The 23,250-nt window shown below is 41.7% G+C and overlaps 1 protein-coding gene across 1 annotated transcript in view; it reads left to right on the top strand.

Moving 5' to 3' along the window:
* The window catches only part of FNDC3B (fibronectin type III domain containing 3B), a 396,339-nt gene that overhangs the window by 218,550 nt on the left and 154,539 nt on the right, over positions 1-23,250 (top strand). The window contains exon 4 of the mRNA XM_027875752.1: positions 9,234-9,310. Within this exon, the coding sequence (XP_027731553.1) occupies positions 9,234-9,310 (77 nt within the window). The remainder of the gene's footprint in view (positions 1-9,233; positions 9,311-23,250) is intronic.

The following is a 23,250-nucleotide window of genomic DNA, read 5'->3' as shown; positions in this document are numbered from 1 at the left end:
TGTAAAATCAGAAAAATAATAATTAGCATTTATGTCATGCTTCAGGGTTTACAAAACACTTCATATGTGCTAGCTCATTTGATTTTCATACCTAGGAGAAGTAGGTGCTGGTGTTATTCGCATTATACAGGTGAGGCAACATTGGGTCACTGTTAACTTCAGGATTAAATAGAAAATCCTGGTTGGCTTTAATATGGCCCCTTCCTACCATTCCTATCTTTTCTCATACCTTCCTCCCCTCCGTGTACCATGGGATCCAGTGACGCAGTGTGTCTCCCAACTCTGAGGGTCTTCACTGCTTGTCTCTTCCCACCCCCTGGTGCCTAGAATTAATTCTCTTGTATATATCTTGTTTTCATTTTGTCTTCCACTTGAGGTTGTGAGCTTATTTCCTAGCACATAGTAGGTGCCTAATAAATAAATGCTAGTTGACTTGATTTCACTGAAGTTGAAAAAGTTGGCTTCTCTAGTCGGTAAGCTGTCTGGGGTCAGAAATGTGAATTCTGGTCTTCTTGATGCCAAGTTCAGTGCTCATGGCCTCAGTCAGCTGCCCAATCCCAGTGGATAGCACCAGTAGTAACTACCCCAAAGGTTTGCCACGAACCTCAAATCACAAGGTACCTGAAGTGCTTTGCCAGTGTTTAAATGCTATATTGGGGCTCACTGGCCTCCCTATTATATTTGCTCATAGCCCAAACCAAAACTGAAAGTGTTATACGTCCTTACGAGATACATTTGTTTTGGCCAAGTCTTGCCTCAGTTTCCTCCCCTGTAAAAGAACGAGGGTTTGGTTGATGCTGTTTGATAGGGCTGCTTCCAGTTCCGACATCCTGTTATTCAGTGGTTTATAGGATGATCCAGAGTTCAGACAAATAGTTTTCAAACTGCAAGGCTGGGAGATGGTGCCCACCGGCTTCCTTGTACCCCAACTTGGTTTCCCCAGTTCTTAGTTCTTGTCCCCCTGGCAGACCTCCATATGTGGACTTCTGCCTTGGGTTCCCGATTTGGACCCTCAGGACTCCCAGGTTTAAGCGGTTGCCCTTTTCCGTTGGTCCATCAGGAATGACCTCTAGTCACCATGGCTTCCTGGCTCTGTTCCTGGGCTTGCCATGAGACCGTGGAGGAAGAAGAAGTCATCTGACCATTCTCAGCCTCAATTTCCCTCATTCATAAAATAGGGATAAGGATATGCCATCTACCCCCTCAGGGTGGTTGTGGTGATTAAATAAAGTAACTGATGTAAAACTTGTAGCAAACCTTAAGATATTGTATCAGTAATAACAATTATTATTACAGGAGGCTGCTTGGCACAGTGGCAAATCAAGTCAGAACCAAATGAGAAAGCGTGTGAAGTATTTTGCAACTTTAATAACACTGTATTTGTTGTTCAGTTATTTCCATCATATCTAACTCTTTGTAACCCCATTTGGAGCTTTCTTAGCAGGGATACTGTAATGGTCTGCTGTTTCCCTCTCCAGCTTATTTTACACATGAGGAAACTGAGGCAGACAAGGTTAAGTGAATTGCCCAGGGTCACACAGTGTCTGGGGTTGGATTTAAACTCAGGGAGTTGAGTCTTCCTGGCTCTAGGCCCAGTGCTTCATCCACTGTGCCACATAGCTACCCATATAACACTATGTAAATGTTGGCCATTACTACTACCACCACTACTACCACTGCCAGCAAACATTTATTAAACACCTACTATGTTCCAGACACTGTTCTAAGCACAAAGATAAAATATAAATATAAATAGATAAAAGATAAAATATAAATACAAAAAAAGAAAAATAAATATAAATAGATAAAAAGCAAATATATACACATACAAAAACAGTCCCTGCTGTCAAGGAATTCACTTTCAGTTTAATGGGTCCTATGTCTCGAGTCAGAGGGCCTGGGTTCAAATTATGCCCCAGTGCTTTCTACCTCTGGGTATATTGAATTGTATTTAACCCTAATTCATTCCCTCCCTGTTACCCCTACCCTATACAGAAGTCCTCAGGCTCTCCTCTCCCCAATGCTCCCCTTCCCCTCTTGTTTCCAGATAAAGTAGCTTTTCTCCCAGTGGAATGACACGGAAAGATCACTGACCCCAGAGTCAGGGAACATGAATTCAGATTCTACCTCTGACTTGTGTGTGTGTGGGGGAGTGATCTCAGCCTAGTCACTTATCCACCCCAGGCCTCAGTTTCCTCATCTGTAAAATGGAGCTGAGCTGGATGGCCCCAAAAATCCCTCGTAGTTTACATATGTGATCCTCTGAAAAGACTCATGCCTGAAAGGGAGAAAGGCTGGTGGTCCTCGACCTTCCATCAGAGGCCAGAGCAATGGTGTGGACAGAGTTGGCTGTCATCCCGACTTGCTTTGGAGAAATCATTCCAAAAGCAGCTGCTGGGCCACTGTGCCGGCCTGTAAGGCAGCCAATGTCAGAGAGACCTTGGACCAGCTTTCGGAGAAAGAACAGGTCATTTGAGTGGAAGCCGCCTCCCATCCACTTTCCAAGATTTCCTAGAAACTGGAATATGATAGCCTTGGAGTTGGCTTTCTGGTGGGTTGGGGGACTCTGTGGGGAAAGATCTGTCCTTCCCCTTTTATCTTTCCTTTTCTTTTCCTTTTTTTTTATAAGCATAGTTCACATACCTTAAGAAATGAGGAATTCCATTCTCAAGGCCATGGTGGGGAAGGGAAGGGAGGAGAGGGAAAAAAGAAAAGAGAATGATGAGGCTGTTTGAAGCAGAAAGTGAGAAATGTGAAGTAAGCAGCTTATTAAGAGGAGAGAAAACACACACACACACACACACGGAGACAAAATGAGCCAAATGTCCCGACTTCTGTCCTTCTATTCAAAAACAGTTGTAAAAGGAACCGAACTTCATACTCCTGCTAAAATATTCTGCAAATACAGAGACTAAAATTCCATTGTACTTTCTGGTTACTTTTTGGGTAAAATTTTTTGTTTTTCAATTCAGAAGATTTGGGGGACTAACTTATTTGTGGTGTGACTCATCTTCAGGGATGGCTTAAAAGATATTTTCTTATTTGGAAGGCATGCTTTGTTTCCAGTTAACTTTCTAAAACCTGCATGTGAGTTCATTTTAGGCAGCTAAGTACGGAGCGGGAAGTCTTGAGTTCAAATCCAACCTCAGATACTTCCTGGCTGTATGTGCCTTAACTTCTCTTAACATCTCTAGTAAATGTGCTGGGGGTCTTGGTGAGAGCGATCAAATGCCCTTCACAGAATTAGGGCTGGGGCATTTATGCCCTCTGCTATATATTGGACAGCTGGCTGTCCAGCCTGTGTTTGAAGATGGCCAGTGAGAGGTTTTCATGTAATGTCTCTTCTCGGATGGAGGGTTGTTTAAATTTCATGAACCCCCCGGGACTCTCGGGCAGCCGGGCAGGCACACTGGAGTGGGGCTGCTAGGACCAGAAGCCCTCGCAGGACTGGCTGACTTTCGGAAGTTTGCCATGAACTTGTGTGTGGTCCCTTTTGCCTGTATTTAGAACTCCTCTCTCCAGAATGGGAACAATAAAGCTGTGTGTCATGGGAACCTTGCATGAGGGAGTCAGTTAGCCAAAGTGGACTTTGAAGATGTGGGAAGCTCATTTAGGAATTTGCATAATTCAGTTAGGAGGTTTTTTTTTCATTTTGTTTTGTTGTTTTTTTTTTAAAGAAAAGAAAAAGAGGCTTATTACCTGCAGAACTTGCCTTGTATCTTATTAAAGGTGTAGAAGAAATTTGTGGCTGTTTGAATTCACAGCCTCACACTTTTTGCCAAGGAGATAATAGAATTTTTCTATCTTTCATGGTCTTACAGTGTCAAGAAGGCAAGGTGAGGAAGGAATCCTCTGAGACCCTCCCAAATTCTGCTCCAAACAACTAGAAAGCCTCCTCTGCATTGAGCTAAGAGCAGGGAAGCAGCTTACCAGCTGGGCAGGAAAATGCCCGTTTCACTGGGATGGGAGGAGAGCCAGGTCCAAGAGCTGAAGCAGCAACAGCAGCAGCAGCCAGCCTCGTAGCAGGGGGCCTGCAGCAAGGCTCTGAGCCTGGGGCAATTATAAGGAAAGCAGAAAACTGGGGAGAAATTTTGCAATGAGTATCTCTGATAAAGGCCTCATTTCTCAAATATGTAGAGAACTGAGTCAAATTTATAAAAATACAAGTCATTCCCCAATTGATAAATGGTCAAAGGATATGACCAGCCAGTTTTCAAGACAAAGAAATCAGAGCTATCTCCAGTCATATGAAAAAAATGCTCTAAATCACTATTGATCAGAGAAATGCAATTTAAAACAACTCTGCAGTAGCACCTCATGCCTATCAGAGTGGCCAATTTGACAAAAAGGGAAAGTGTTGGATGTTGAGGGTATACAGGAAAAATGGGACACTAATGAACTGTTGGTGGAGTTGTGAACTGATCCAGCCATTCTGGAGAGCAATTTGGAACTATGCCCAAAGGGCTATAAAACTGTGCACACCCTTTGACCCAGCAATACCACTTCTAGGTCTGTATCCCAAAAGGGAAAAGGACCTACATGTACAAAAATATTTATAGCAGCTCTTTCTGTCTTGGTGAAGAATTGGCTAAACAAGCTATAGTACATGATTGTAATGGAATATTATTGTGCTATAAGAAATGAAAAGCAGGATGATATCAGAAAAACCTGGAAAGACTTACATGAACTGATGCATAGCAAAGTGAACAGAACCAGGAGAGCATTGTACACAGTAACAGCATATTGTTTGATGAAGAACTGTGAATGACTTAGCTATTCTTAGCCATGTAATAATCCAAGAAAATCCTGAAGGAGTCATGATGAAGTATACTATCCGCCTCCAGAGAAAGAACTGATATTCTTTGAATACAGACTGAAGCATGCTATTTTTTACTTTCTTTTTTTTTTTTAATTTGAGTCTTGTACAAAACGACTGATAAGGAAATGTCTTACGTAATTGCACATGTATAACCTATATCTGATTGCTGGCCATTTCAGGGAGGAAGGAAAGAATTTGGAACTCAAAACTTTAAATAAAAATTTAAATATTTAAAATTAAAATTTTTTAAATTTTAAAATGTTTAAATTTTTTTTTAATTGTTAAAAAGAATCTCATGGAGTTTGATACTTTTGGCTCTTAGAAAATACTCCATTTTTTCAAAATTGTATATATGTTATTGTGTGTGTGTGTGTGTGTGTGTGTGTGTGTGTGTGTGTTAAACTCTCTGGGCCTCAGTTTCCTGTAAAGTGAAAATGTTTGACTAGAGTAGACAGTCTCCACAGACCCTGGTATCTCTGGTCCTGTGATTCCTCATATCAGCATTGTTTTGGGAGTCTCCATTTATGTACTTTTGTGGTTTCTGACTTTTCTAAGCTTAGCCAGTCTCTCTCTCTCTCTGTCTCTGCCCCCTTTCCTCTCTCCCTCCCTCCTCCTCCCCTCCCTCCACATCCTTCTTCCCCTCTCTCTCCCTTTCTTCCTCTCTCATCATTATTTCAACAAGCAGCACTTCTTGACCCTTTCCTAGATGAGCACATCGCCCAACAGAAAGATGCACTTTGACTTGGCAGAGATAAGCTTGGTGACTGTCCCAGACCCCATCCATTCCACATCTGCTAAGCCAGGACTTAGGACACCCGGGCAGTTCATACCACTCTGAGCCCTGGTCCCTGGGGCCTCGTTGCTGGTTGAGAGTGAGTGACCTTGTGTCATGTTCCAGGCAGGTCCTGGACATGGTGAAGGAGTCTGTTCTTTTGATGGTTGCCAGATTTCCATGGGGGTCTTCTGAGACCCAGGCTGTTAGTGAGGCAGGGTCTATTGTTAATTCCGCCTATTGATTTGGGAGCTCTGGGAGCTGGGAGTGGGGAAGGCTGGAGGCCGGCATGGAATTCCTCTCATTCCAGCATTACTAATAGGATTCTCTCTGGCTTCCGTTTTAAACTAATGAATGGGGAAAGAAAAGGTGGAACTCTTTATTTCTGAGAGGAGACCTCCCTGCTCCCCCAGGGACCTGTTCTGCTTTGGGAATGCTCCCTCTATATTAGGCAAGGTTATTTTGAAGACTGTTAATGACAACTGGGGGAGGAGGGGAGAAGAATAGTGTGTTAAAGCCATTTGGCTGCTCTTGAAATCAGGAAGGGGGAAAAAAAACACATTTTCTACATGCAAATCATTCACTTGTCCCACATTCTTCAAACCCTATTCCACAAATGACTTTAGCAGTTTTAAGGGTCATCCAGGAGGTTAAGAGCCTGCTTGCATGGTGTCCGTTTTGGTGATTAAAAAGGAATCCTTTATGGAAGTGATTGCATTTCTGTTCACAGGATCAACCAGGGGAAATCTTTGATTTCATCCTGTAGGAAAGTTTTGTCCTTCTTAAGTGATTGACAGAGAGTGGTTAGGCTGAAAGTGCTCTCCAAGCCTTGCTAAGTGGCGATTACAGCTTACTCCCCCCTTTTCCTACTATTCCTTGATATGATAAATTATAACATCTTCCTTCGATCTACATCAGGAGCTTGTGAGACTCTACAGATCCTCGTGTGGTGGGAATAGTACTACATATGGAGTCTTAAGTCTTGGGTTTGAATAGTGCTACCTTTGGCATTCATTACCTTGAGCATATCGATTCATTTCTTTGAGATATATTTAGTATAGAACTGTGCATGTACATGAACATGTACTATCAGCTCTTCAGTTTTGCTTTTGGCTTTGTAACCCCAGTATTGTTGATGGATTCCTGGAACCTCAGTTTTCAACTCTGTAAAATGGGTGATATTGCCCCTGTCTACATGGGAGGACTGTTCTGATGAAGGTGCTTTGCACACTGAATGTATAGCCTTCTATAAAGATGAGTTCTTATAAATAGTATGGAAAGTTGGTTGTCTGGAAAGTTATAAATGAGACACAGGATTTTTCCAGAGTCCTCAGCATTGATTTTTGCAATAATTGGGCAAACCCTGTTGCTTCATTTCCTGTCTCTTCCTCTGTGATGACATGGATAAAGTTGGCATGGGCTTTGAGGTGAAAGGTGAATTATCTTGATGTAGCAATGCAATGTTGAGTGTATTCATGGCTTTCTTTTGCCAGTGGGAGAGAGTTTCATGCCCCACACATACCTTCCTGTCCCCTTAATATTGGTAGCAAGGGCTTTTTACTCTCAACAATAGAATGCAAGACTAGAGGGAAAAAAATCAGATAAATAGCAGACACAGTGCTGAGCCAGGAGGGTAAAGGAGGAACTGGAAAGTCCCAGGGGCTCTGGTTGGCATGTGGAAGGTCACTTGCTCCATAGGAAATGGACAGAATAAATCCAGATTGCCATCTTCCAAGTTCATACAGTATGGGCCACGTGGTCATGAACATTCATTTCCAGTTGAGAGACTTAGCACTAATGAGTGCTCATTGGCTGTCAGTCTGGTTGTTGGGAATAACGTTGACCCATTCCTTGGGTAACTGGTGCTGTGAATGGTAGTTTATTTGTCCCTGTTGGTGTGACCTGCCTACTTAGGTTGTGTGTGTAGACAGTAAGTCTCTTGTTCTCAGGGAGCAAGTGGACCCTTTACTACAGCAGATCTCCACCTAGCCATGCCATGCCTTCTCATCTCATGTGGTTCTTGGTCTTACTCTTCTTATAAACCCCTTCATGGAACATCTTCTCTAATACAGAGAAGCCTTTCTGTGGATTATTTTATGATTTTGTGGAATCCAGTGCAATGGATTGGAATGTCCATCGGTTATGCCTCACTTCTGTTGTGTGGCCAGGCAGAATTCCTGTCTGTGATGATATATTTTCAAGACATCATTAGCCGTAGGAGACAGTTTGTAGTTGTGAGCCTTCTGAGTGACTACGTTCAGTTGTTGTTCTTGTTCAATCGTGTCCAGTTTTTTGTGACCCCATTTGGGGTTTTATTGTCAAAGATACTGGAGTGTTATTTCTTTTTCTAGCTCATTTTACAGATGAGGAAACCGAGGCAAACAGGCTGAAGTGACTTGCCCAGGGTCACACAGCTAAGAAGTATCTGAGACTGGATTTGAACTCAGATCTTTCTGACTCCAGGCCTGGTGTTCTATCCACTTGAGGTACTTAGCTAACCTCCATTTTTAGATCTTCACACACCAACAAAATAAAAGACTCATCCTAGATGGTTTTAAATCCATCTTTTATCTAAAAATGACTATTTCTGCATCACCATTTTTAAGTGAAAGGTGGATTCAAAACCATCTGGGACAAGTCTCTGATTTTATTGGTGTGGGAAGTTCACAACCTCTCCAGGGCTATGCATTATGTGAAGCTCCTACCCAAGCTCTTTTCCACCCAAAGGGCTGGAGGCCTTCCTTTGGTTCCCAGGTTTTCTCTTCTATCCAGCCTACTGGGGAGCTGGCACAGTTACCATTGCTCTTTCTACGTGGCCATACATATGATTTTGCAGTCATATGTATCTTTCTAACTGCCTTTTATGTCACCTAAAACCACATTTTTATATTAATTTGGAGGGGATTCATTTGAAATGGTGAAAAGAGTTCCAAAGCAGGTTGCAAAGCCATCTATTGTTGCTATGGGATTATCTAAAAGTATTTTCTATTTGAAAACAAGCTCTGTTTCTCACGACCTGTTCTTTAAATGACTTAGGTATCCTATTCTCTAATTAAAATGTCAGACAATGCAAACCCAGGGAGTTGAATATTTTTTTGCCTTTCAGGTTACTTCCATTTCAAATTAATGAATTTTACTGAATTTTATTGTACAAGATACTCAAGACTTTGTTGATTTGGTTAGAGTCAAGTTTCCAGAAGAGAAAGTAAAATCACGTTCAAATTGGTTTAGCTTTCTAGAAAAGCACTACTTATTTAAAAATCGCCTTCCCTCTCTGACCTTGGAGAAACCCCGCCTATCTAGAGAACAGAACACAGAAAATCCAACTGCATTGTTTCAAAGTCTGTGTCAGACCCAAGGCTGAAGGAATTTTGAAGCTGGAATGGATGGTTGTTGATCTTCACTTTTCCTCCTAAGGTGGAAAAACTGGAGAATTCATTGGATTCTCTGATTTTGAAACCAAGAGCAAGAAGGTTGATCGAGAAGGCCAAGTTGAATGCATTGATGTAAAGGAGCAACAGCAGATGGTCAGATGTCTTCCATTTGGACAATCCATAGAAAACAATGTACCAGTTAGTCTGGAAATCAGATGTTTTTGGGAGGGACAACATTCATACCTTATTTTTCTTCTTTTTTTTCTAGGACCTGCTGAAGTTCCCATGATGTCACCTAATGGATCCATTCCCCCCATCCATGTGCCCCCAGGATATATATCCCAGGTAAATTTATCATTCATTTGACCCAGCCATTCTTCACCCTATTTTCTTAGACTGAAAGGAGCCCATCAGTGGTATGTAATTTTGTGGTCACTACAGAGCTAGAAGCGACTTTAGAAGACTTTATTTTATAGATGAGGAAACTGAGGCCAGAAGGGTTTAAGTGTCTTGCCTTGGCATCACCAAGACTTTCATATTAATTGCCTTAGGACAAAGGGTCTGCAAACGTGCTGGGTTGAGCAGAGCCTACCTGCCTTAGTTGCAGTGATAGAATTGTCTCCCATTGCCTTTTACCTTCTCTTCCCTCTCCTCTTCCTCCATCTTAGCATCTCCCTCAATCAGTCAGTTGACAAGCTTTTATTAAATACTTGGTATGTGCCAAGCCCTGGACTAATGGTTCAGAATACAAAGAAGCAAAAATATTCCTTCCACTTAGAGTGCTCATATTTGAATGAGAAAAGCAGCCTGCAAAAATCAGAATATGAAAGATAAAAGCAGAGTAGGTGGATAATTGTGAGTATTAAGGGAAGCCAGGGGTCATAAGCTGAGGAAAAGACATAAATACAAAAGAGCTTCTTAGTTGATCCTGATATGATGGAGTTGTACTTGTCACTGTGAGAGCTTAGTGAAGGATGGATTGGAGTGGGGGGAAACTTGAGTCAGGTAGACCACCTACAAAGTTAATGCAGTCATCCGGGCCAGAGGTGCTGGGGGCCTCAAACTAGTGTAATGGCTATGTTAATGGAGAACTGAGAATGTACATAAGATATTATAGAGAAATAAATTACAAGATTTGACAAGCGATTGAATATGTGGTATGAATGAGAAAGAGGAATTCAGGATGATACCGAGGTGGTAGACCTGGGAGACTGGGAGAATGGTGGAGAGGGGAGGATTTGGGAAGAAAGAATGAGTTCTCTTTTGGACATGTGGAATTTGAGATGTCTGTGGGGCATCCAGATCAAAATAACCCAATAGGCAATTTGTCAGGAGAGATTAGAACTCAGGAGCAAGTCCAGGGCTGGATCAATAGATCTGGGAATCACCTTCAGTGGGGATCATTGACCTCATAAGAGGTGATGAGATTCAGATAAGAAAAGAGAGAGAGAAAGACAGAAGGACCCAAGACAGGACCTTGGGGGTGGGAGGTACCCACAGTTAGTGGATGTGATAGAGGTAAGGATACAGTAAAAGAGACTGACCAGTGGTCAGAGAGCTAAGAGGAAATCCAAGTCCAGGAGAGGGTCTCTAGGAGGAAAGATTGTTAGTATCATCACACATTGCAGAGAATTCAGGAACCCTTAGTCTGAAATGCTGGCCAAACACAGTCCTCCTTGTGCACCCCGTTATTTCAATGTTTTCTCTTCTCACAGCATTAAAACTTGACCAGAGTCTCAGTACCAGGGCCAGCTGGTCATTTAAACAGGTGTCTTTGTTCTCTGGATTTCCCATCTCTTTGATATAGTATGGCGGAATCTTTGCCCAGTGATTCTCCAAATATGCAGAAATGCATCTCTGCTATCAGTCCCCTGCCTCCTTCTCACCCGCTTCCCACCTAAGCATGAGTATGGGCAGGTGTGTGTGTGCACAGGCGTGCGCGTGCACACACACACACACACATATCCCTAATTTTTCCTACATAAGCTTGATTTTGAGTGTAGACCTAAGTTTTGAGGGTAGATCAGGAAGATATTCTGCAGAATATCTGAGGCTCGAGAGACTGAGTTCCCTACTAGTCAGTCAGGAAGCATCTACTATGTGCCAAGTGCTATGCTAAACGCTGACCACACAAAGAAAGGCAAAACCAAAAACAGAAAAAAACCAGTTCCTGCAGGCAAGGAGATTAAATCTAATAGAAGTGGCAACTTACAAACTACTGTGTACCAACCAGGTATGGATAAGATAAATAAGAGATAATCAACAGAGGAAAGGCTCATTAAGAGGTGAGTGTATTAGCATTAGAGTTAAGCAGAATTCAGCCTTCCTTTTGAGGAGGAAACTGAGGCCCCTCCACAGATATTAACTCACTTGTTTGAAGTTAAGTAGGCAGTCTGAGGGAGAGCCTGGCTTTGAACCCACATCTCCTCTGCCTCTTTCCTCTATACGACCACGCGCCATTGGAAAGGGCCCAATAATCTACTTGTTGCCATGGCAGCAGCATGGACTCTTTAAGAGGATCTCACACCCACCAGGTTGACACATAACCACTAAAGCTCCATCGTGGCTGTTCAGCCCATTTTGGGGTTCCTGCTCCGCCACCCTCCTGTGACTCAGAATATTTACTCAAGAGCCCTGGGAACACCTGACTCTGCCAGTCACTGCTGTACAATGCAGCGTTTTCAGTAGCACTGCTTAATCTAATTTAGAGCTCTCCTGTGGGAGGGGAGATTAAGAAAAGTTGCAGGCCTATTGGTGAAAAGCAATGATTTTTCTGTTGTTTGTGCATCAAGATAGGATTGGAATCTTCACACCACATCTGTGACCTTGGGAACGTTCTGTAATGACCTTGAGCCTCAGTGCATCGTCTGTGGAATTAGAGGCTTCACTAGAAAGCCTCTGAGTCCAGGACTCCACGTGTGATCCCAGAGGGGTCACTAGCTGTCTTTCCTATCAGAGCCCCCAAATCAGCTATAAAGTATTTTCTTTGATATTGGTAGTGTTACTTGGCAATTTAGAGGTATGGAAAGAAAAAAAAACACAGTCAACACTGTGAGAGAGAAAAACAGATAGGTTTTGGTATTTCTTAGAATTTCAAAATCCTTTCTAAACTTTGAGACGAGCGGTCAGAGAAGAGAGAGTGAGAACAAGGGGTGAAATCTCTTTGTAGAAAGTACAAAGGAAGTCACATCCTTAAGGACGTTACCTGGGGCCTGTTAAAATAGACTACGGAGCAACAGTCTCCTAGTTTGAAAGAGTTCTAACAATCAGCTCTGTTTTCTGTTTGCTGTGTTGTTAAGAACAAAATAATCTGCAGTGGAGAGTTGCTGAATTTTTGGGCAGCAATCAAAGGAGATTTCCGATTCTCTAAAATTTAAACATGTTTATTTCTTCCCTGTGTTAGGCCAACTACAATCACAGAAATCTTCCCTCGTCTGATGTGAGCTGCTCTAAGACTTATCTCTCATTTTCTCCTTTTTTGCACAGCCCAATTATTGGCACGTCTGCCTGCGTTGGCAGATAAGTAAATTGTTTATTTAAGTCATTGTGAACAAGGAACATGGAAAAGGACAAAAGAGGCATTTCCAACAAGGATGCTAAATGGTAGAGAAGACAACGTGACATAGCAGATTGAGGGTCAGAGTTGGAGTCAAGAAAGCCTACATTTGGATCCCACCTCTGACCCTTACTAGCTGTTTTGTAGGGGGTCAGTCACTAGGGTAATTCTGAGTGATTCAGGAAAATCACTCGGCAGCTGAGTGGAGGGTGCATTGGAGTGGGTGGAGACTGAAGGCAGGGAGGCCAATCAGAAAGCTAGTACTCGACCAGAGTGGTGGCCGCATCAAAAGAGAGATGATAATGCTTAAGGAGATGAATGACAAGACTATTCAACAGATCTTAGGTATGGAGTGAGAGTGTGCAAGCCTGGGTGACTGGGAAGATGTGAGTGCTGTTGGGGAGTTGGGGAGAGGGGAGGTCTTGGAGGGGAAAGGCAGGTTCTCTTTTGAACATGTTGAGTTTGAGATGCTCAAAAGGCAATTAGTGTGGGAGAGCTGGAGCTCAGGAAAGAGGTTAGGTCTGAGTATGTAAAATGGAGACTCCTCCATACAGGAAAGTTAATTGACTCCATGGTAACTGATGAAATAGTATAGAGTAGGTGTTCCTTCCTTTTTTACCTTCTTCCCTCCCTCCTTTCTTTCTTTCTTTCTTTCTTTCTTTCTTTCTTTCTTTCTTTCTTTCTTTCTTTCTTTCTTTCTTTCTTTCTTTCTTTCTTTCTTTCTTTTTTCCTCCCTTCCTTCCTTCCTTCCTTCCTTCCTTCCTTCCTTCCTTCCTTCCTTCCTTCCTTTCTTCCTTCTTTCCTTCCTTCCTTCCTTCCCCCTTTGCCAGTCTGGTGAAACCTTTTACAATGCATAAATAAAATACAAAGGATTATAAAGTAGATCAATCATCTTGAAATACTAAGAAGGAACAAGTTAACGAACAACATTAAGAAATCTGGAGGCATAAGCGAAGGTGGCGTAGGATGGATGGGAGGGACACCTGTGTCATTCTTGGGTTGATTGGGATGAAGAGTCTTCAGAGGAGACAGGAATGGTCAGACAGGTGGAAGACTAATCAGGAGAGAGAGGAGAAGATTGCGAAGGACAGTATCAGCGGTACAAACAGGGTCAACAAGGAGGAAGATTGAGAAGAAGACATTAGACATGACAATTAAACCATTGTTAGCTTTGGAAAGAGCAGTTTTAGTTGAATCATGAGGTTGAAAACCAGATTATACAGTTTAGAAATGAGAAAAGAGGAAAGTCAAAACAGCAGTTTTAAATGCTTTATACTGTGGATGTCAAACACTCAGCATTTTAGCCTGCATGCAACCCACAACACTCCTGAGTCTGGCCTGAACTACAAATTAATACGTAATTGGGAAATATTTAATAAAATAAATAAAATACAATAACATACAGATAATATTAATAAATGGTTTTCTAATTCTGTATGTGGCCTGCTGGGATCACATGTATGGTTCAAAGGCTTTCGTTTTGATATGAGTTAGACACCATTGTTTTCCAGGTCCTTCTCATAGTAACATTTACTTAGTGATAGATCACATTGATTTTAATCAATTAACTGAAAATAGCTGATCAGTTAGACCTCCATAGTACATGTTTCCTTCTTTTAAAAAATGCTTTGATCCAGGTCTTGAATCTTTCAAGATGTCTGGGTTTAAGTCCTAATTCCTTGATTCCTAGCTGTTAGGTGATCAGTAAACCTAAGCACCTACTATGTGCTGGGCACTGTGTATAGTGCTGAAGATACAAAAAGAGTCAGAAGACAAATCTCAATCTCCCAAGAAGATCCCAGTCTAACAGGGGAAGACAGTACGTGAACAACTGTTTCCCAACAAGATATAGAAGGGTTAATTTGGAGGTAATCAGTGAGAGAAGGCATTTGGGTTAAGAGTATCTTTGGCCCTGAGAGTAGCCCCAACTTAAGTGACTACATAGCCCTGTAGAGCCTTGTTTTCTCCTCAGCAGAATGAGGTTGTGCTATTACTAGTCATTATTGGCTTTACATGGAAGGAGAACACTTTGTAAACCTTTAGGCTTGATATTAATATCAACTGTTATTATTGAATTAGACACTGTTTGGGTCTTGAGCAACATGAGATATTTCTTCTCTGTCTTCATGTCTCTGTCTATATCTGTCTGTCTCTGTCCTTCTCTCACACACATTCCAACTTCTCCAAGAGGCCTTTCCTAGACCCCTCCTTCCCCCCCAGATGCCAGTGCCTTCTCCTCTGAAATGACCTCTCGTATACTCGGTATTTTGTATGTACTCATCTGTAAAATGAGCTGGGGAAGGAAAGGCAAATCACTCTAGTATCTTTGCCAAGAAAATCCCAATGGGTCATGAAGAGTCAGACACCACTGAAATTAATCAGCAAGAAGACATTATTTACATGTTGTCTTCTCCATTAGGGTATGAGTTCTTTGAGGACAGGGGCTGTTTTTGCCTGTTTTTTTTTGTCTCCTTAGTGCTTGTCACAGTGTATATATATCTATATGCTTAGCAAATGGTTTTTGACTCACATGCACACTCAAAAAGACCTCTCCCCTGTGTGTACACGCGCACACACACACACACACACACACACACACACACACACACGTGATTTCTTCAGTGGAAGGTACTCCCTCTACCAATTGCCCCTCAGCACCCCTTCAGTAACTTTTTATCCTGAGAAATTTTTGTCCTGTGATCCTGGTAGGCTAATGGACCTCCTGAGCTGCAGGCCATTCATGCAGCTAGTCTGTCAGAAGACACTTGAACCAAGGGTCTTTCAGACTCCAAAGCCATTGTCCTTACCATTATAACAAGTTACCTCAGAATCCCACAATTATCTCCACCTACACACAAAAAACCACAAATTATGCTAGCCAAGAATATAATAACTATATTGAGAAGGCAGTATATAAAGTTATGAACTGTTACATCATTAACAGTAGCTCCTGTTCTTGAGACTTTGCTGAAAAGAATCAATCAGTTCGGCTTTCCAAGAGATGAAGAGAAGCTTCATGTGCTTCTGTTATTTCTGGGGTTTTTCCTCCCTCACAGGCAGAACAGGAACTCAGAATCAGACTGTAGGATAGAATTCTAGAGTTGGAAGAGACATTAGAAACCATTTAGGTCTTAACAATCTCTTTTGAAAATCCAAGTGTTGGCAGTCAACTGAAAACTTCCCATGAGACAAACCAATGGATGAAGAATGAAATGTGTCATGAATATAAAACCACTTTTTCAGTGGACAGTTGTAGATAGAGATGAGGGAAATTATCTACTTTACACAAATGAGTAAAATGGGAATGTTTTGGGTACCATATTGGAAAAGAGAGAAGGTGACTAGAAGGAATTCCTTAAAATCAGTTAGAGTCATGTTATCCAAACAACCCATTCTCCAGGAATAAGAACGGGGCATCTTATTCCTCTATCAAAATATGGAAGGCACTTAGAAGAAAACAAAGGAAAACCTTATGGGTCAACAGATAGACCCTATAAGGAAGTGTTGAGAAGGAATCAAATTTGAGATGCTGTAGGTTTTCCCCATTGCACAGAGATTCCTTCCTCCCTCCCTCCTTCCCTCCTTATCCCTTCTTTCCTTCCTCCCTCTCTCCCTCCCTCCCTTCCTTCCTTCCTTCCTCTCATCCTCCCTCCCTCCCTTCCTTCCTTCCTTCCTTTCTTCTTTCCTTCCTTCTTTCCTTCCTCTTTCCCCTCTCTTCCACTCTCTCGTCCTTCCTCCATTCCTTCCTGCCTTCCTTCCTCTCTCTCTTCCCTTTCTTCCCTCCTTCCTTCCGTCCCTGTCTCCCTGTTCCTCTGCTTGAAGACCTCTATTATGGGGGTACCAGCTCTACTTGAGACGGCCCTTTTGGGTAGCTCTAATTTTCAGAAAGTCTTTGCTTTCCCCACACCTAAATCCTCCTGTCTGAAACGTCTACCCTTTGTTCCAAGTCGTAACCTCTGGGGCCAAGCAAAACAAATCTGATCCCTTTTCCACATGTGGGCCTTCAAATACTTGAAGACAGTTATTATGTCTCTTTGTGGTCTCCTTTTCTCCAGTCTAAACATCCCCACTTCCCTCCACTGTTCCCCCATGGCACAGCCTCAAGGCCTTCCACCGGCCTCATTGCCTTTACTTTCTTAGGTGGCCATAAGACAATTCTTGACCACCCATGATATTGCCTGCATTTAAGAAGACGAGAATAGAATTTCCTTTACACGGAGAAAGCTTCAGTCAAACTGTGAACTAATCAGAGTGTTTTTATAGGCCGTGTCTGGTTCTTTACCTAGTGGCTTCAAAAAGGAGTTAAAAGACAGGCTTCACATGTGGTATGGTTGGAATGGACAGTAGAATGTATATCAGTCTTTTCAGCCCCATCTGAATGTCATTACTCCTGGTGGTAGCAACTGCTTTTCTGGATGTAATAATATCATCTATATTAATAATTAATACCATAACAATTATATTAATGTAATATCAATATTAATTACATTAAATAATACCATCAATATACTAATTATATATACTTAATGCATTATATGTGCTTATATTAATACAATATTGATATCAATAATGTTGTTAAATAATATCAGTAATGAAAAATTATTGTTAATATCCTTTATATAGCACTTTGAGGTTTGCAAAGCTCCTTACATGTGTTATGTCATTTGGTCCTCACAGTAACCCTGTGAGATAGTTATTATTATTTTCTCCATTTTAAAAATTGGGAAACAGAGAGAGTGATCACACAGCTGGTAAGTATCTGAAGGAGAATTTGAACTTAGGTCTTCCTGACTCCCAAGTCCAAACTCCATCCATCATGGTGCCTGGTTTCCATATTACTGTGTTAGCCCATGGAAGTTTTTGTGGTATAGTAGAATGAGTAATGAATCTTTACTCTGCTACTTATCACCTGTGTGACCATGAGTAAGTCACTTAAATTGTGAGCTGTATTTTCCTCATCTCTAACATGAGAGGTTTGACCTAGATGACCTTTGAAGTCCCTTCCATCTGTGATCCTATGTAATTATATGCAGCCAACTGGAATGAATGGGGGTGGGGATCATTCCTCCTAAGTACTTACTATGAGCAGGGTATTCTGTGTTAAGTGCTAGAGACAGAATTAAAAAAAAAAACTTTCCAGATCACCAACAAAGACAAATTTTTTTGATCAATGCCTACTATGGGCAGGGGACAGTTTGACCATATGGAAAACACAGGAAGATTGCTGAGGAAATAATTGTTAGAGTTGGGAAGGAATGGATCGATCTATGGATCCCTTTGCACTTTTAATCCAGTGTATGCAGAAGCAGAGGTGATGGCCATAGCCTTGCCAACATCCTCCTCCCGATGCACACCTGTTGTCATTGTCACGTAGGAGGGAGAGTTTTCCTCCCATTTCTCACAAACTAAGGCTAATCTTTATCATGAATTTCCCGCAGGTCTGTGGAAAAGTTCTCCCCGTTCCAACTCATGATTTATATTTGAGACGTCCTTAAGCAGATGCTCAGAATTACATTTTTCCATTCTAGCATAGTCTTTGGCAATGGGTTTTTCTGCAGTTAGAGGAAAAACTATATGTTGAGCCCCAAATGAGAAAAGAAACCGTTGGAAAACCGTCCAAGTCAACTTTCCACCATGTGGGAAACTCTTCTTGCTGGCGGATGACTTGATGGTGAAGACTGGCTAGAGAGTTTATGGAGGACAAATTAAGCTGTGCCAGTGGGTCCTCTCCCTCTTGCCAAATAGCATTTGTTTTGCTTATGAAGATCTTATTTCTTAAGGACATGCATCCCGTCAAGTTTCTTTTGGTCAAAGAGGGGCAAGGATATAGAGAGTTGGTTGGTGAACCAAAGAAAATGCATTTAAATGCGGGTTTGACCCAATCCCAGAATGTCAACGTTATCTCATATTTAGGCAAAAGGCAAATGCCTCCCTGGGAAAAAAAATATTGTGCATGTTACACTATGAGTACATTTTTCACCCTCTCTCCATCTTGCTGTCCCATGCCTACTGAGCCCTGAGTGTTAGCTTCCAAGATTGGCTTTTTATAACTGTAACCTGGAATTAAAACAGTACTACTCCATTCTACCTTTGGGAAGGGAATAAGCATTTATTAAATGCCTACTGTGTGCTAGGTGCTATGCTAATACATGCTTTACAAATATTATCTCATTTGATCTTCAAAACAGCCCTCCAAGGTAGGTTCTTTTATTATGCCCATTTTATAATTGAGGAAACTGAGGAACATAGGTTAAATCACTAGCCCAGGGTTTCACAACTAGGAAGTATCTAAGATCAGATTTGAATTCAGGTCTTCCTGACCCCCCAGGCCTGGCTGCTCTATCTGCTACACCATTTTTGGCATCCTGAGGATGAAGAGTTGAGAGAAAGTTGACGGGGCTGGCCCTGTGCCCCATGAGTTCAGCAGAGACTCAGGCTTCATTGAAAAGTCAAGAGAAGCTTTCTCTATAGGGAGTCAGGAAAGTATTCCAAGCTGAAAGAGGAGAAAGAAAAATAAATAGTCCACCAACATGAGAAATTTTCTTACTTTAATTGCTATCATCAGCTAATGACCAGTAGTGAATCATCAGTTAATGACCAATAGTGAGATTTTTTTCTCTACAGTGAGTGTTTTTGTTGTTTTGGGGGGAGGGGAAGCATATTTTATTTAGGGTATTTCCTGCTAAAGCCAAAAGTTCCACTTCCAATTAAATTAAAGTCTGATGTTAGATAAACGTGCCATGGAACCCAACCATTAGTAGATTTTGGAACAGCTAAAGGACAATGGGCCAGGTCAAGAATTTCACCTAAAAAGAAGCAGGCGCGTCTGGACTGCCTTATGTGGAAATTTGCAGAGTTCTGTATAATGGTCCCAAACTTCACCCTTCAGCAAAATGTCATCTTTTTATTTATTTTTGAAATTGTTATTTTTAAAATTCTGAGCTCAAATACTAAAAATAGGCATTTTCTTAAACACTGGAGAGCCCAAAGTAAGGATTGTATAGGAAACTATGAATGTCCATTTCATTATAAATATTTGTTGAGTGATTGATTGATAACTTGCCTCTCCCAGTAACACCTTTGGTGTTTGGGAATTCTTGGATCCCACCAGCACCCTGCCCCACTTCCCCACCCCCGAAATTATTGCCATCTCCAAGTTCATAATCAGTAAGATCATAGATTCAGAGCTAAAAGGATCCTTAGAGGGCATTGAGTTTTGCCCCAACCTTTTACTGATGAGGAAATTGAAGCCCAAGGACACAGAGATTTGTTCAAGGTCACACAACAGACACAGGAATCAAACCCTGGTTCTCTGATTCTAAATCCAGCACCATTTCCACTGCTCCACAGTGCCCACTGCTTTTTATTGACGTTCAGTTGTGTCTGACGTTTTGTTGACCCAATTTGGGGTTTTTATGGTAAACACATTGGAGTGGTTTGCCGTTTCCTTCTTCAACTCATTTTACAGATGAGGAAACTGAGGTAAACAGGGTTAAGTGACTTGCCCAGGGCCACCCAGCTAATAAATGTCTGAGGTCAGATTTTGAACTCAGGTCTTCCTGACTCCAGGCCTGGCGCTCTGTCTACTGTGCCTACTAAGTGCCCCACTGTTTAATTTGATTTTATTGGCTTGCCTTTGTCATATGTACTTGAAGTTTCTACATTGCCTGGAAGGTGGAGGGGGTTGAGAAATCAAGGGAGGAAATTAGTGATGATTTTCAAGCGATTTAGGGGTTATGACACGAGGAGTGGAGGGTAACTGTCTGAGCTACTCTGATTGTATCTTACCATGTTTTACTTGTTAACTGTTGCTCAGAGCTGTCACCAGCTCCACGTCTCAGCTCTTTACTTCTCTAAAAGCGTTCAGGAGACAGCAAGAATACTAAGTCCATAGCACTCATTGAATTGAGTAAGAAACAAAGTGGGGTGATGAGGACTTGACCTCATCCTGTGTTCTCTTTATTCGCCAGACTGACTTTCTTTTCCTCATGTATCCAAAGAAGGTCATTTAGGTGTTTATGGTAGGAGACGGCTGTAGACTTCATTGGGTTTCCCACTTTGGCAGAGACTCATAGAGAACCCAAGCTAGAGAGAGGCTCTGGGGATGTGGTTCATGATGGCAGCCCGGGAATGAGGTTTGCAGGGCCAATCCTAGATGCACTTTGTTAATGTCACATTCTCTACAAGTGTTGACCACATTTGGGAAGTGATAGCATAAAAGTTGTTGGAGGGTGTCTTTTCTAAGTGGACCATCATTGTCTTTAAGAGATGAGTAAGCTCACTTGAGTTACCCCGCCATATAAACATTGGGCTGAGAGGAATCTGGACAACTCATCTGCGAGATCCACTGTCTTTGATCCATCCTCTTCTTAATCTCCAGTGGAACCGAGCACATTCCAGTGTCTCCAGTCTGCTTCAGGCAGGAAATTCTGATGTCTGGCCTAAATCCCCCACCCCTCTGAAATAAGCCCGTTTTCTTATGTCCTAACTTCAGGAAAGCTCAGACAGCTGCCCTCCATCCCTCATGTCCTATCCCCTAATATGCTTGGAAATGGTCACTGATTTCCTTCTTTGCCTCCCTCTATTCCCCTAGGCAACACAGAAACCACTCCTTGAACCATTTTTCTGAGATTAATTATTTGTCTTCACAGTGCCTCACACAGTCTGGTACATTAAAGACATTTAATAAAAACTCATTGATTGATTAATACAGAGTTTTGAATGAAAGCCCATTGACGTCAGTACTGGATGGGAAAAATGTTTGACCAGAAGTGTTTGACTTAGAGATTTTGTTTGCCCTGGCTTTAGGTTGAAAATTTAAGATTGTAAATAGATATATTTAAGTGATGATTGTCAAGGCTTTGAGTCCTGGCTCCTCTGCTTGCTACTAGTGCGATCTTGGTCATAAAATGTCACCCTTTTGGGTTTTAGCTTCCTCATCCATAAAATGACAAGGAGTCGACCCTTCCAGGACTAGTTTCCAACCTGTTAACCCACTCTTCTTTCTCCCTCTGAGTCTGTCTGGTACCATAATCTAAATCTCAGCTGATTATCAGCTAATACAGGAAAAAGATGGTCATTGACAATGAAGGCACTTGCCACATTTGCCAGTGGCATTTTTACAGGTGATAAATTTGACAGCCCCCCAGCTGATCCTGGGATTTCCCTGTCCTCTCTGCTCTGTGCCCTAGCCACTGCAGCCTCCAGACCCAACTCAGCACCCTCAGTCAGGTACTGATCAGTGATCATATCTGTCCTGCAGCTCTGGGATCACTAGCTCTGGAGAATGAGCTGTGTTTCATTGCAGGAGGTTGTATCCTAGGGTTGAGAGCCTTCATACTGAAGTCACCTCTCTGTATGGTTATGGCCAAGCCATGGTGCCTTGCAACTACTCTTTATCAGTAATAGTAATTATAATTTATATAACATAATTTATATAAGTAATATATAATTTATATAACACTTTACCCATGTGATCTCATTTGATCCTCTCAATGACATGGGTGCTATTTTTCTCCCCATTTCACAGATGAGGAAAGTTGAGGTCCAATCTAATCCAATCAATATCTATTGAGTACCAGGCACTATGCTAAGCAATGAGAATACAGTTTAAAAAAAAAAAGAAAGAAAGAAAGGCTGTCCTTGCCCTCAACAGGTTTACAATATAGAGGGTGAAAAGTGAGAGAGATCAAGTGACTTGTCTGAGGCATAATTTGAACTCAGGCCTTCCATCACCACCTCCCCAATCGTCTTTTCTGAAATATTTAATGAAAAATTATGTGTAAAAGCATTTTAGTCATTAAAGAACCCTTATGATACAATGGAATAATACTGTGCTTTCAGAAATGATGAGTACAGAGAAGCCTTGGAAGACTTCTCTGAATTGATGCAAAGCAAAGGTAGCAGAGGCAGAAGAACAATGTACACTTACTGCAACAGTGGACATTGAAAGGACTACAACCACAGAACAACCTAAATGGAATCTTATGGAATTAGAAAGACCAAGCTTAGCCCCAATGAAGGGATAGTGAAACCACATCCCTAGTCGCCTTTGTAGAGGTGTGGAGGAAGTGCCTTCATAGGCAGGAAATGTTACACATAATGCCAATTTTTTTTTCAGTGCATCGATCGATTTTGTAATTTTTTATCATCATTTTTCTTTTTTTTTTCCAATTCTTTTTTATAAATAATTACTTTCTGGGGGGGGAGGGGTGCAGACACCAGATGAAATCTAGCAGTGTAAAGAGAAAAATTATCAATGAAAATACCCCTCCTTTTTTTCTTAGAAGGGACCCATGTAGACATTTAACTAATAACCACTTGCACTGTTAGTGGGTGTTCTCATAAAAGTCAAGTCAGAACTTTAACGCTTTCTATCAAAAGCTGCCATAAAACTTTTAGCGTTAAATTAAGTACAACAAATTCCTTGAGTAAGTTGCAAAGTTTCAAACTGGGACCAAGTTACGCCAACACAGAGCTTTGAGACTCAGTTTTTTCACCTGCAAATTAAGAACATTGGGCCAGGTCTGTGGTCTTTTCCAGCAGTACGATTATGGTAGAAGAACAATCCCAAGAATGTCTGGCTGTGATTGCTGAAAGTCAGGGCCGTATAGAAGCCGATTCAGTGACTCAGACACAGCTTGCAAAGTCTGGTCCCTTTCACACGGATGGTTTCCGACTACAAAGCCCTAAGAGTAGAATCATCCCTCAGTCACTGAGTATCCAGGAC

The sequence above is a fragment of the Vombatus ursinus genome, unplaced genomic scaffold (assembly GCF_900497805.2).
Source record: "Vombatus ursinus unplaced genomic scaffold, bare-nosed wombat genome assembly UNPS02014810.1, whole genome shotgun sequence".
Classification (NCBI taxonomy): Eukaryota; Metazoa; Chordata; class Mammalia; order Diprotodontia; family Vombatidae; genus Vombatus; species Vombatus ursinus.
This window is presented reverse-complemented; position numbering and strand designations above follow the sequence as displayed.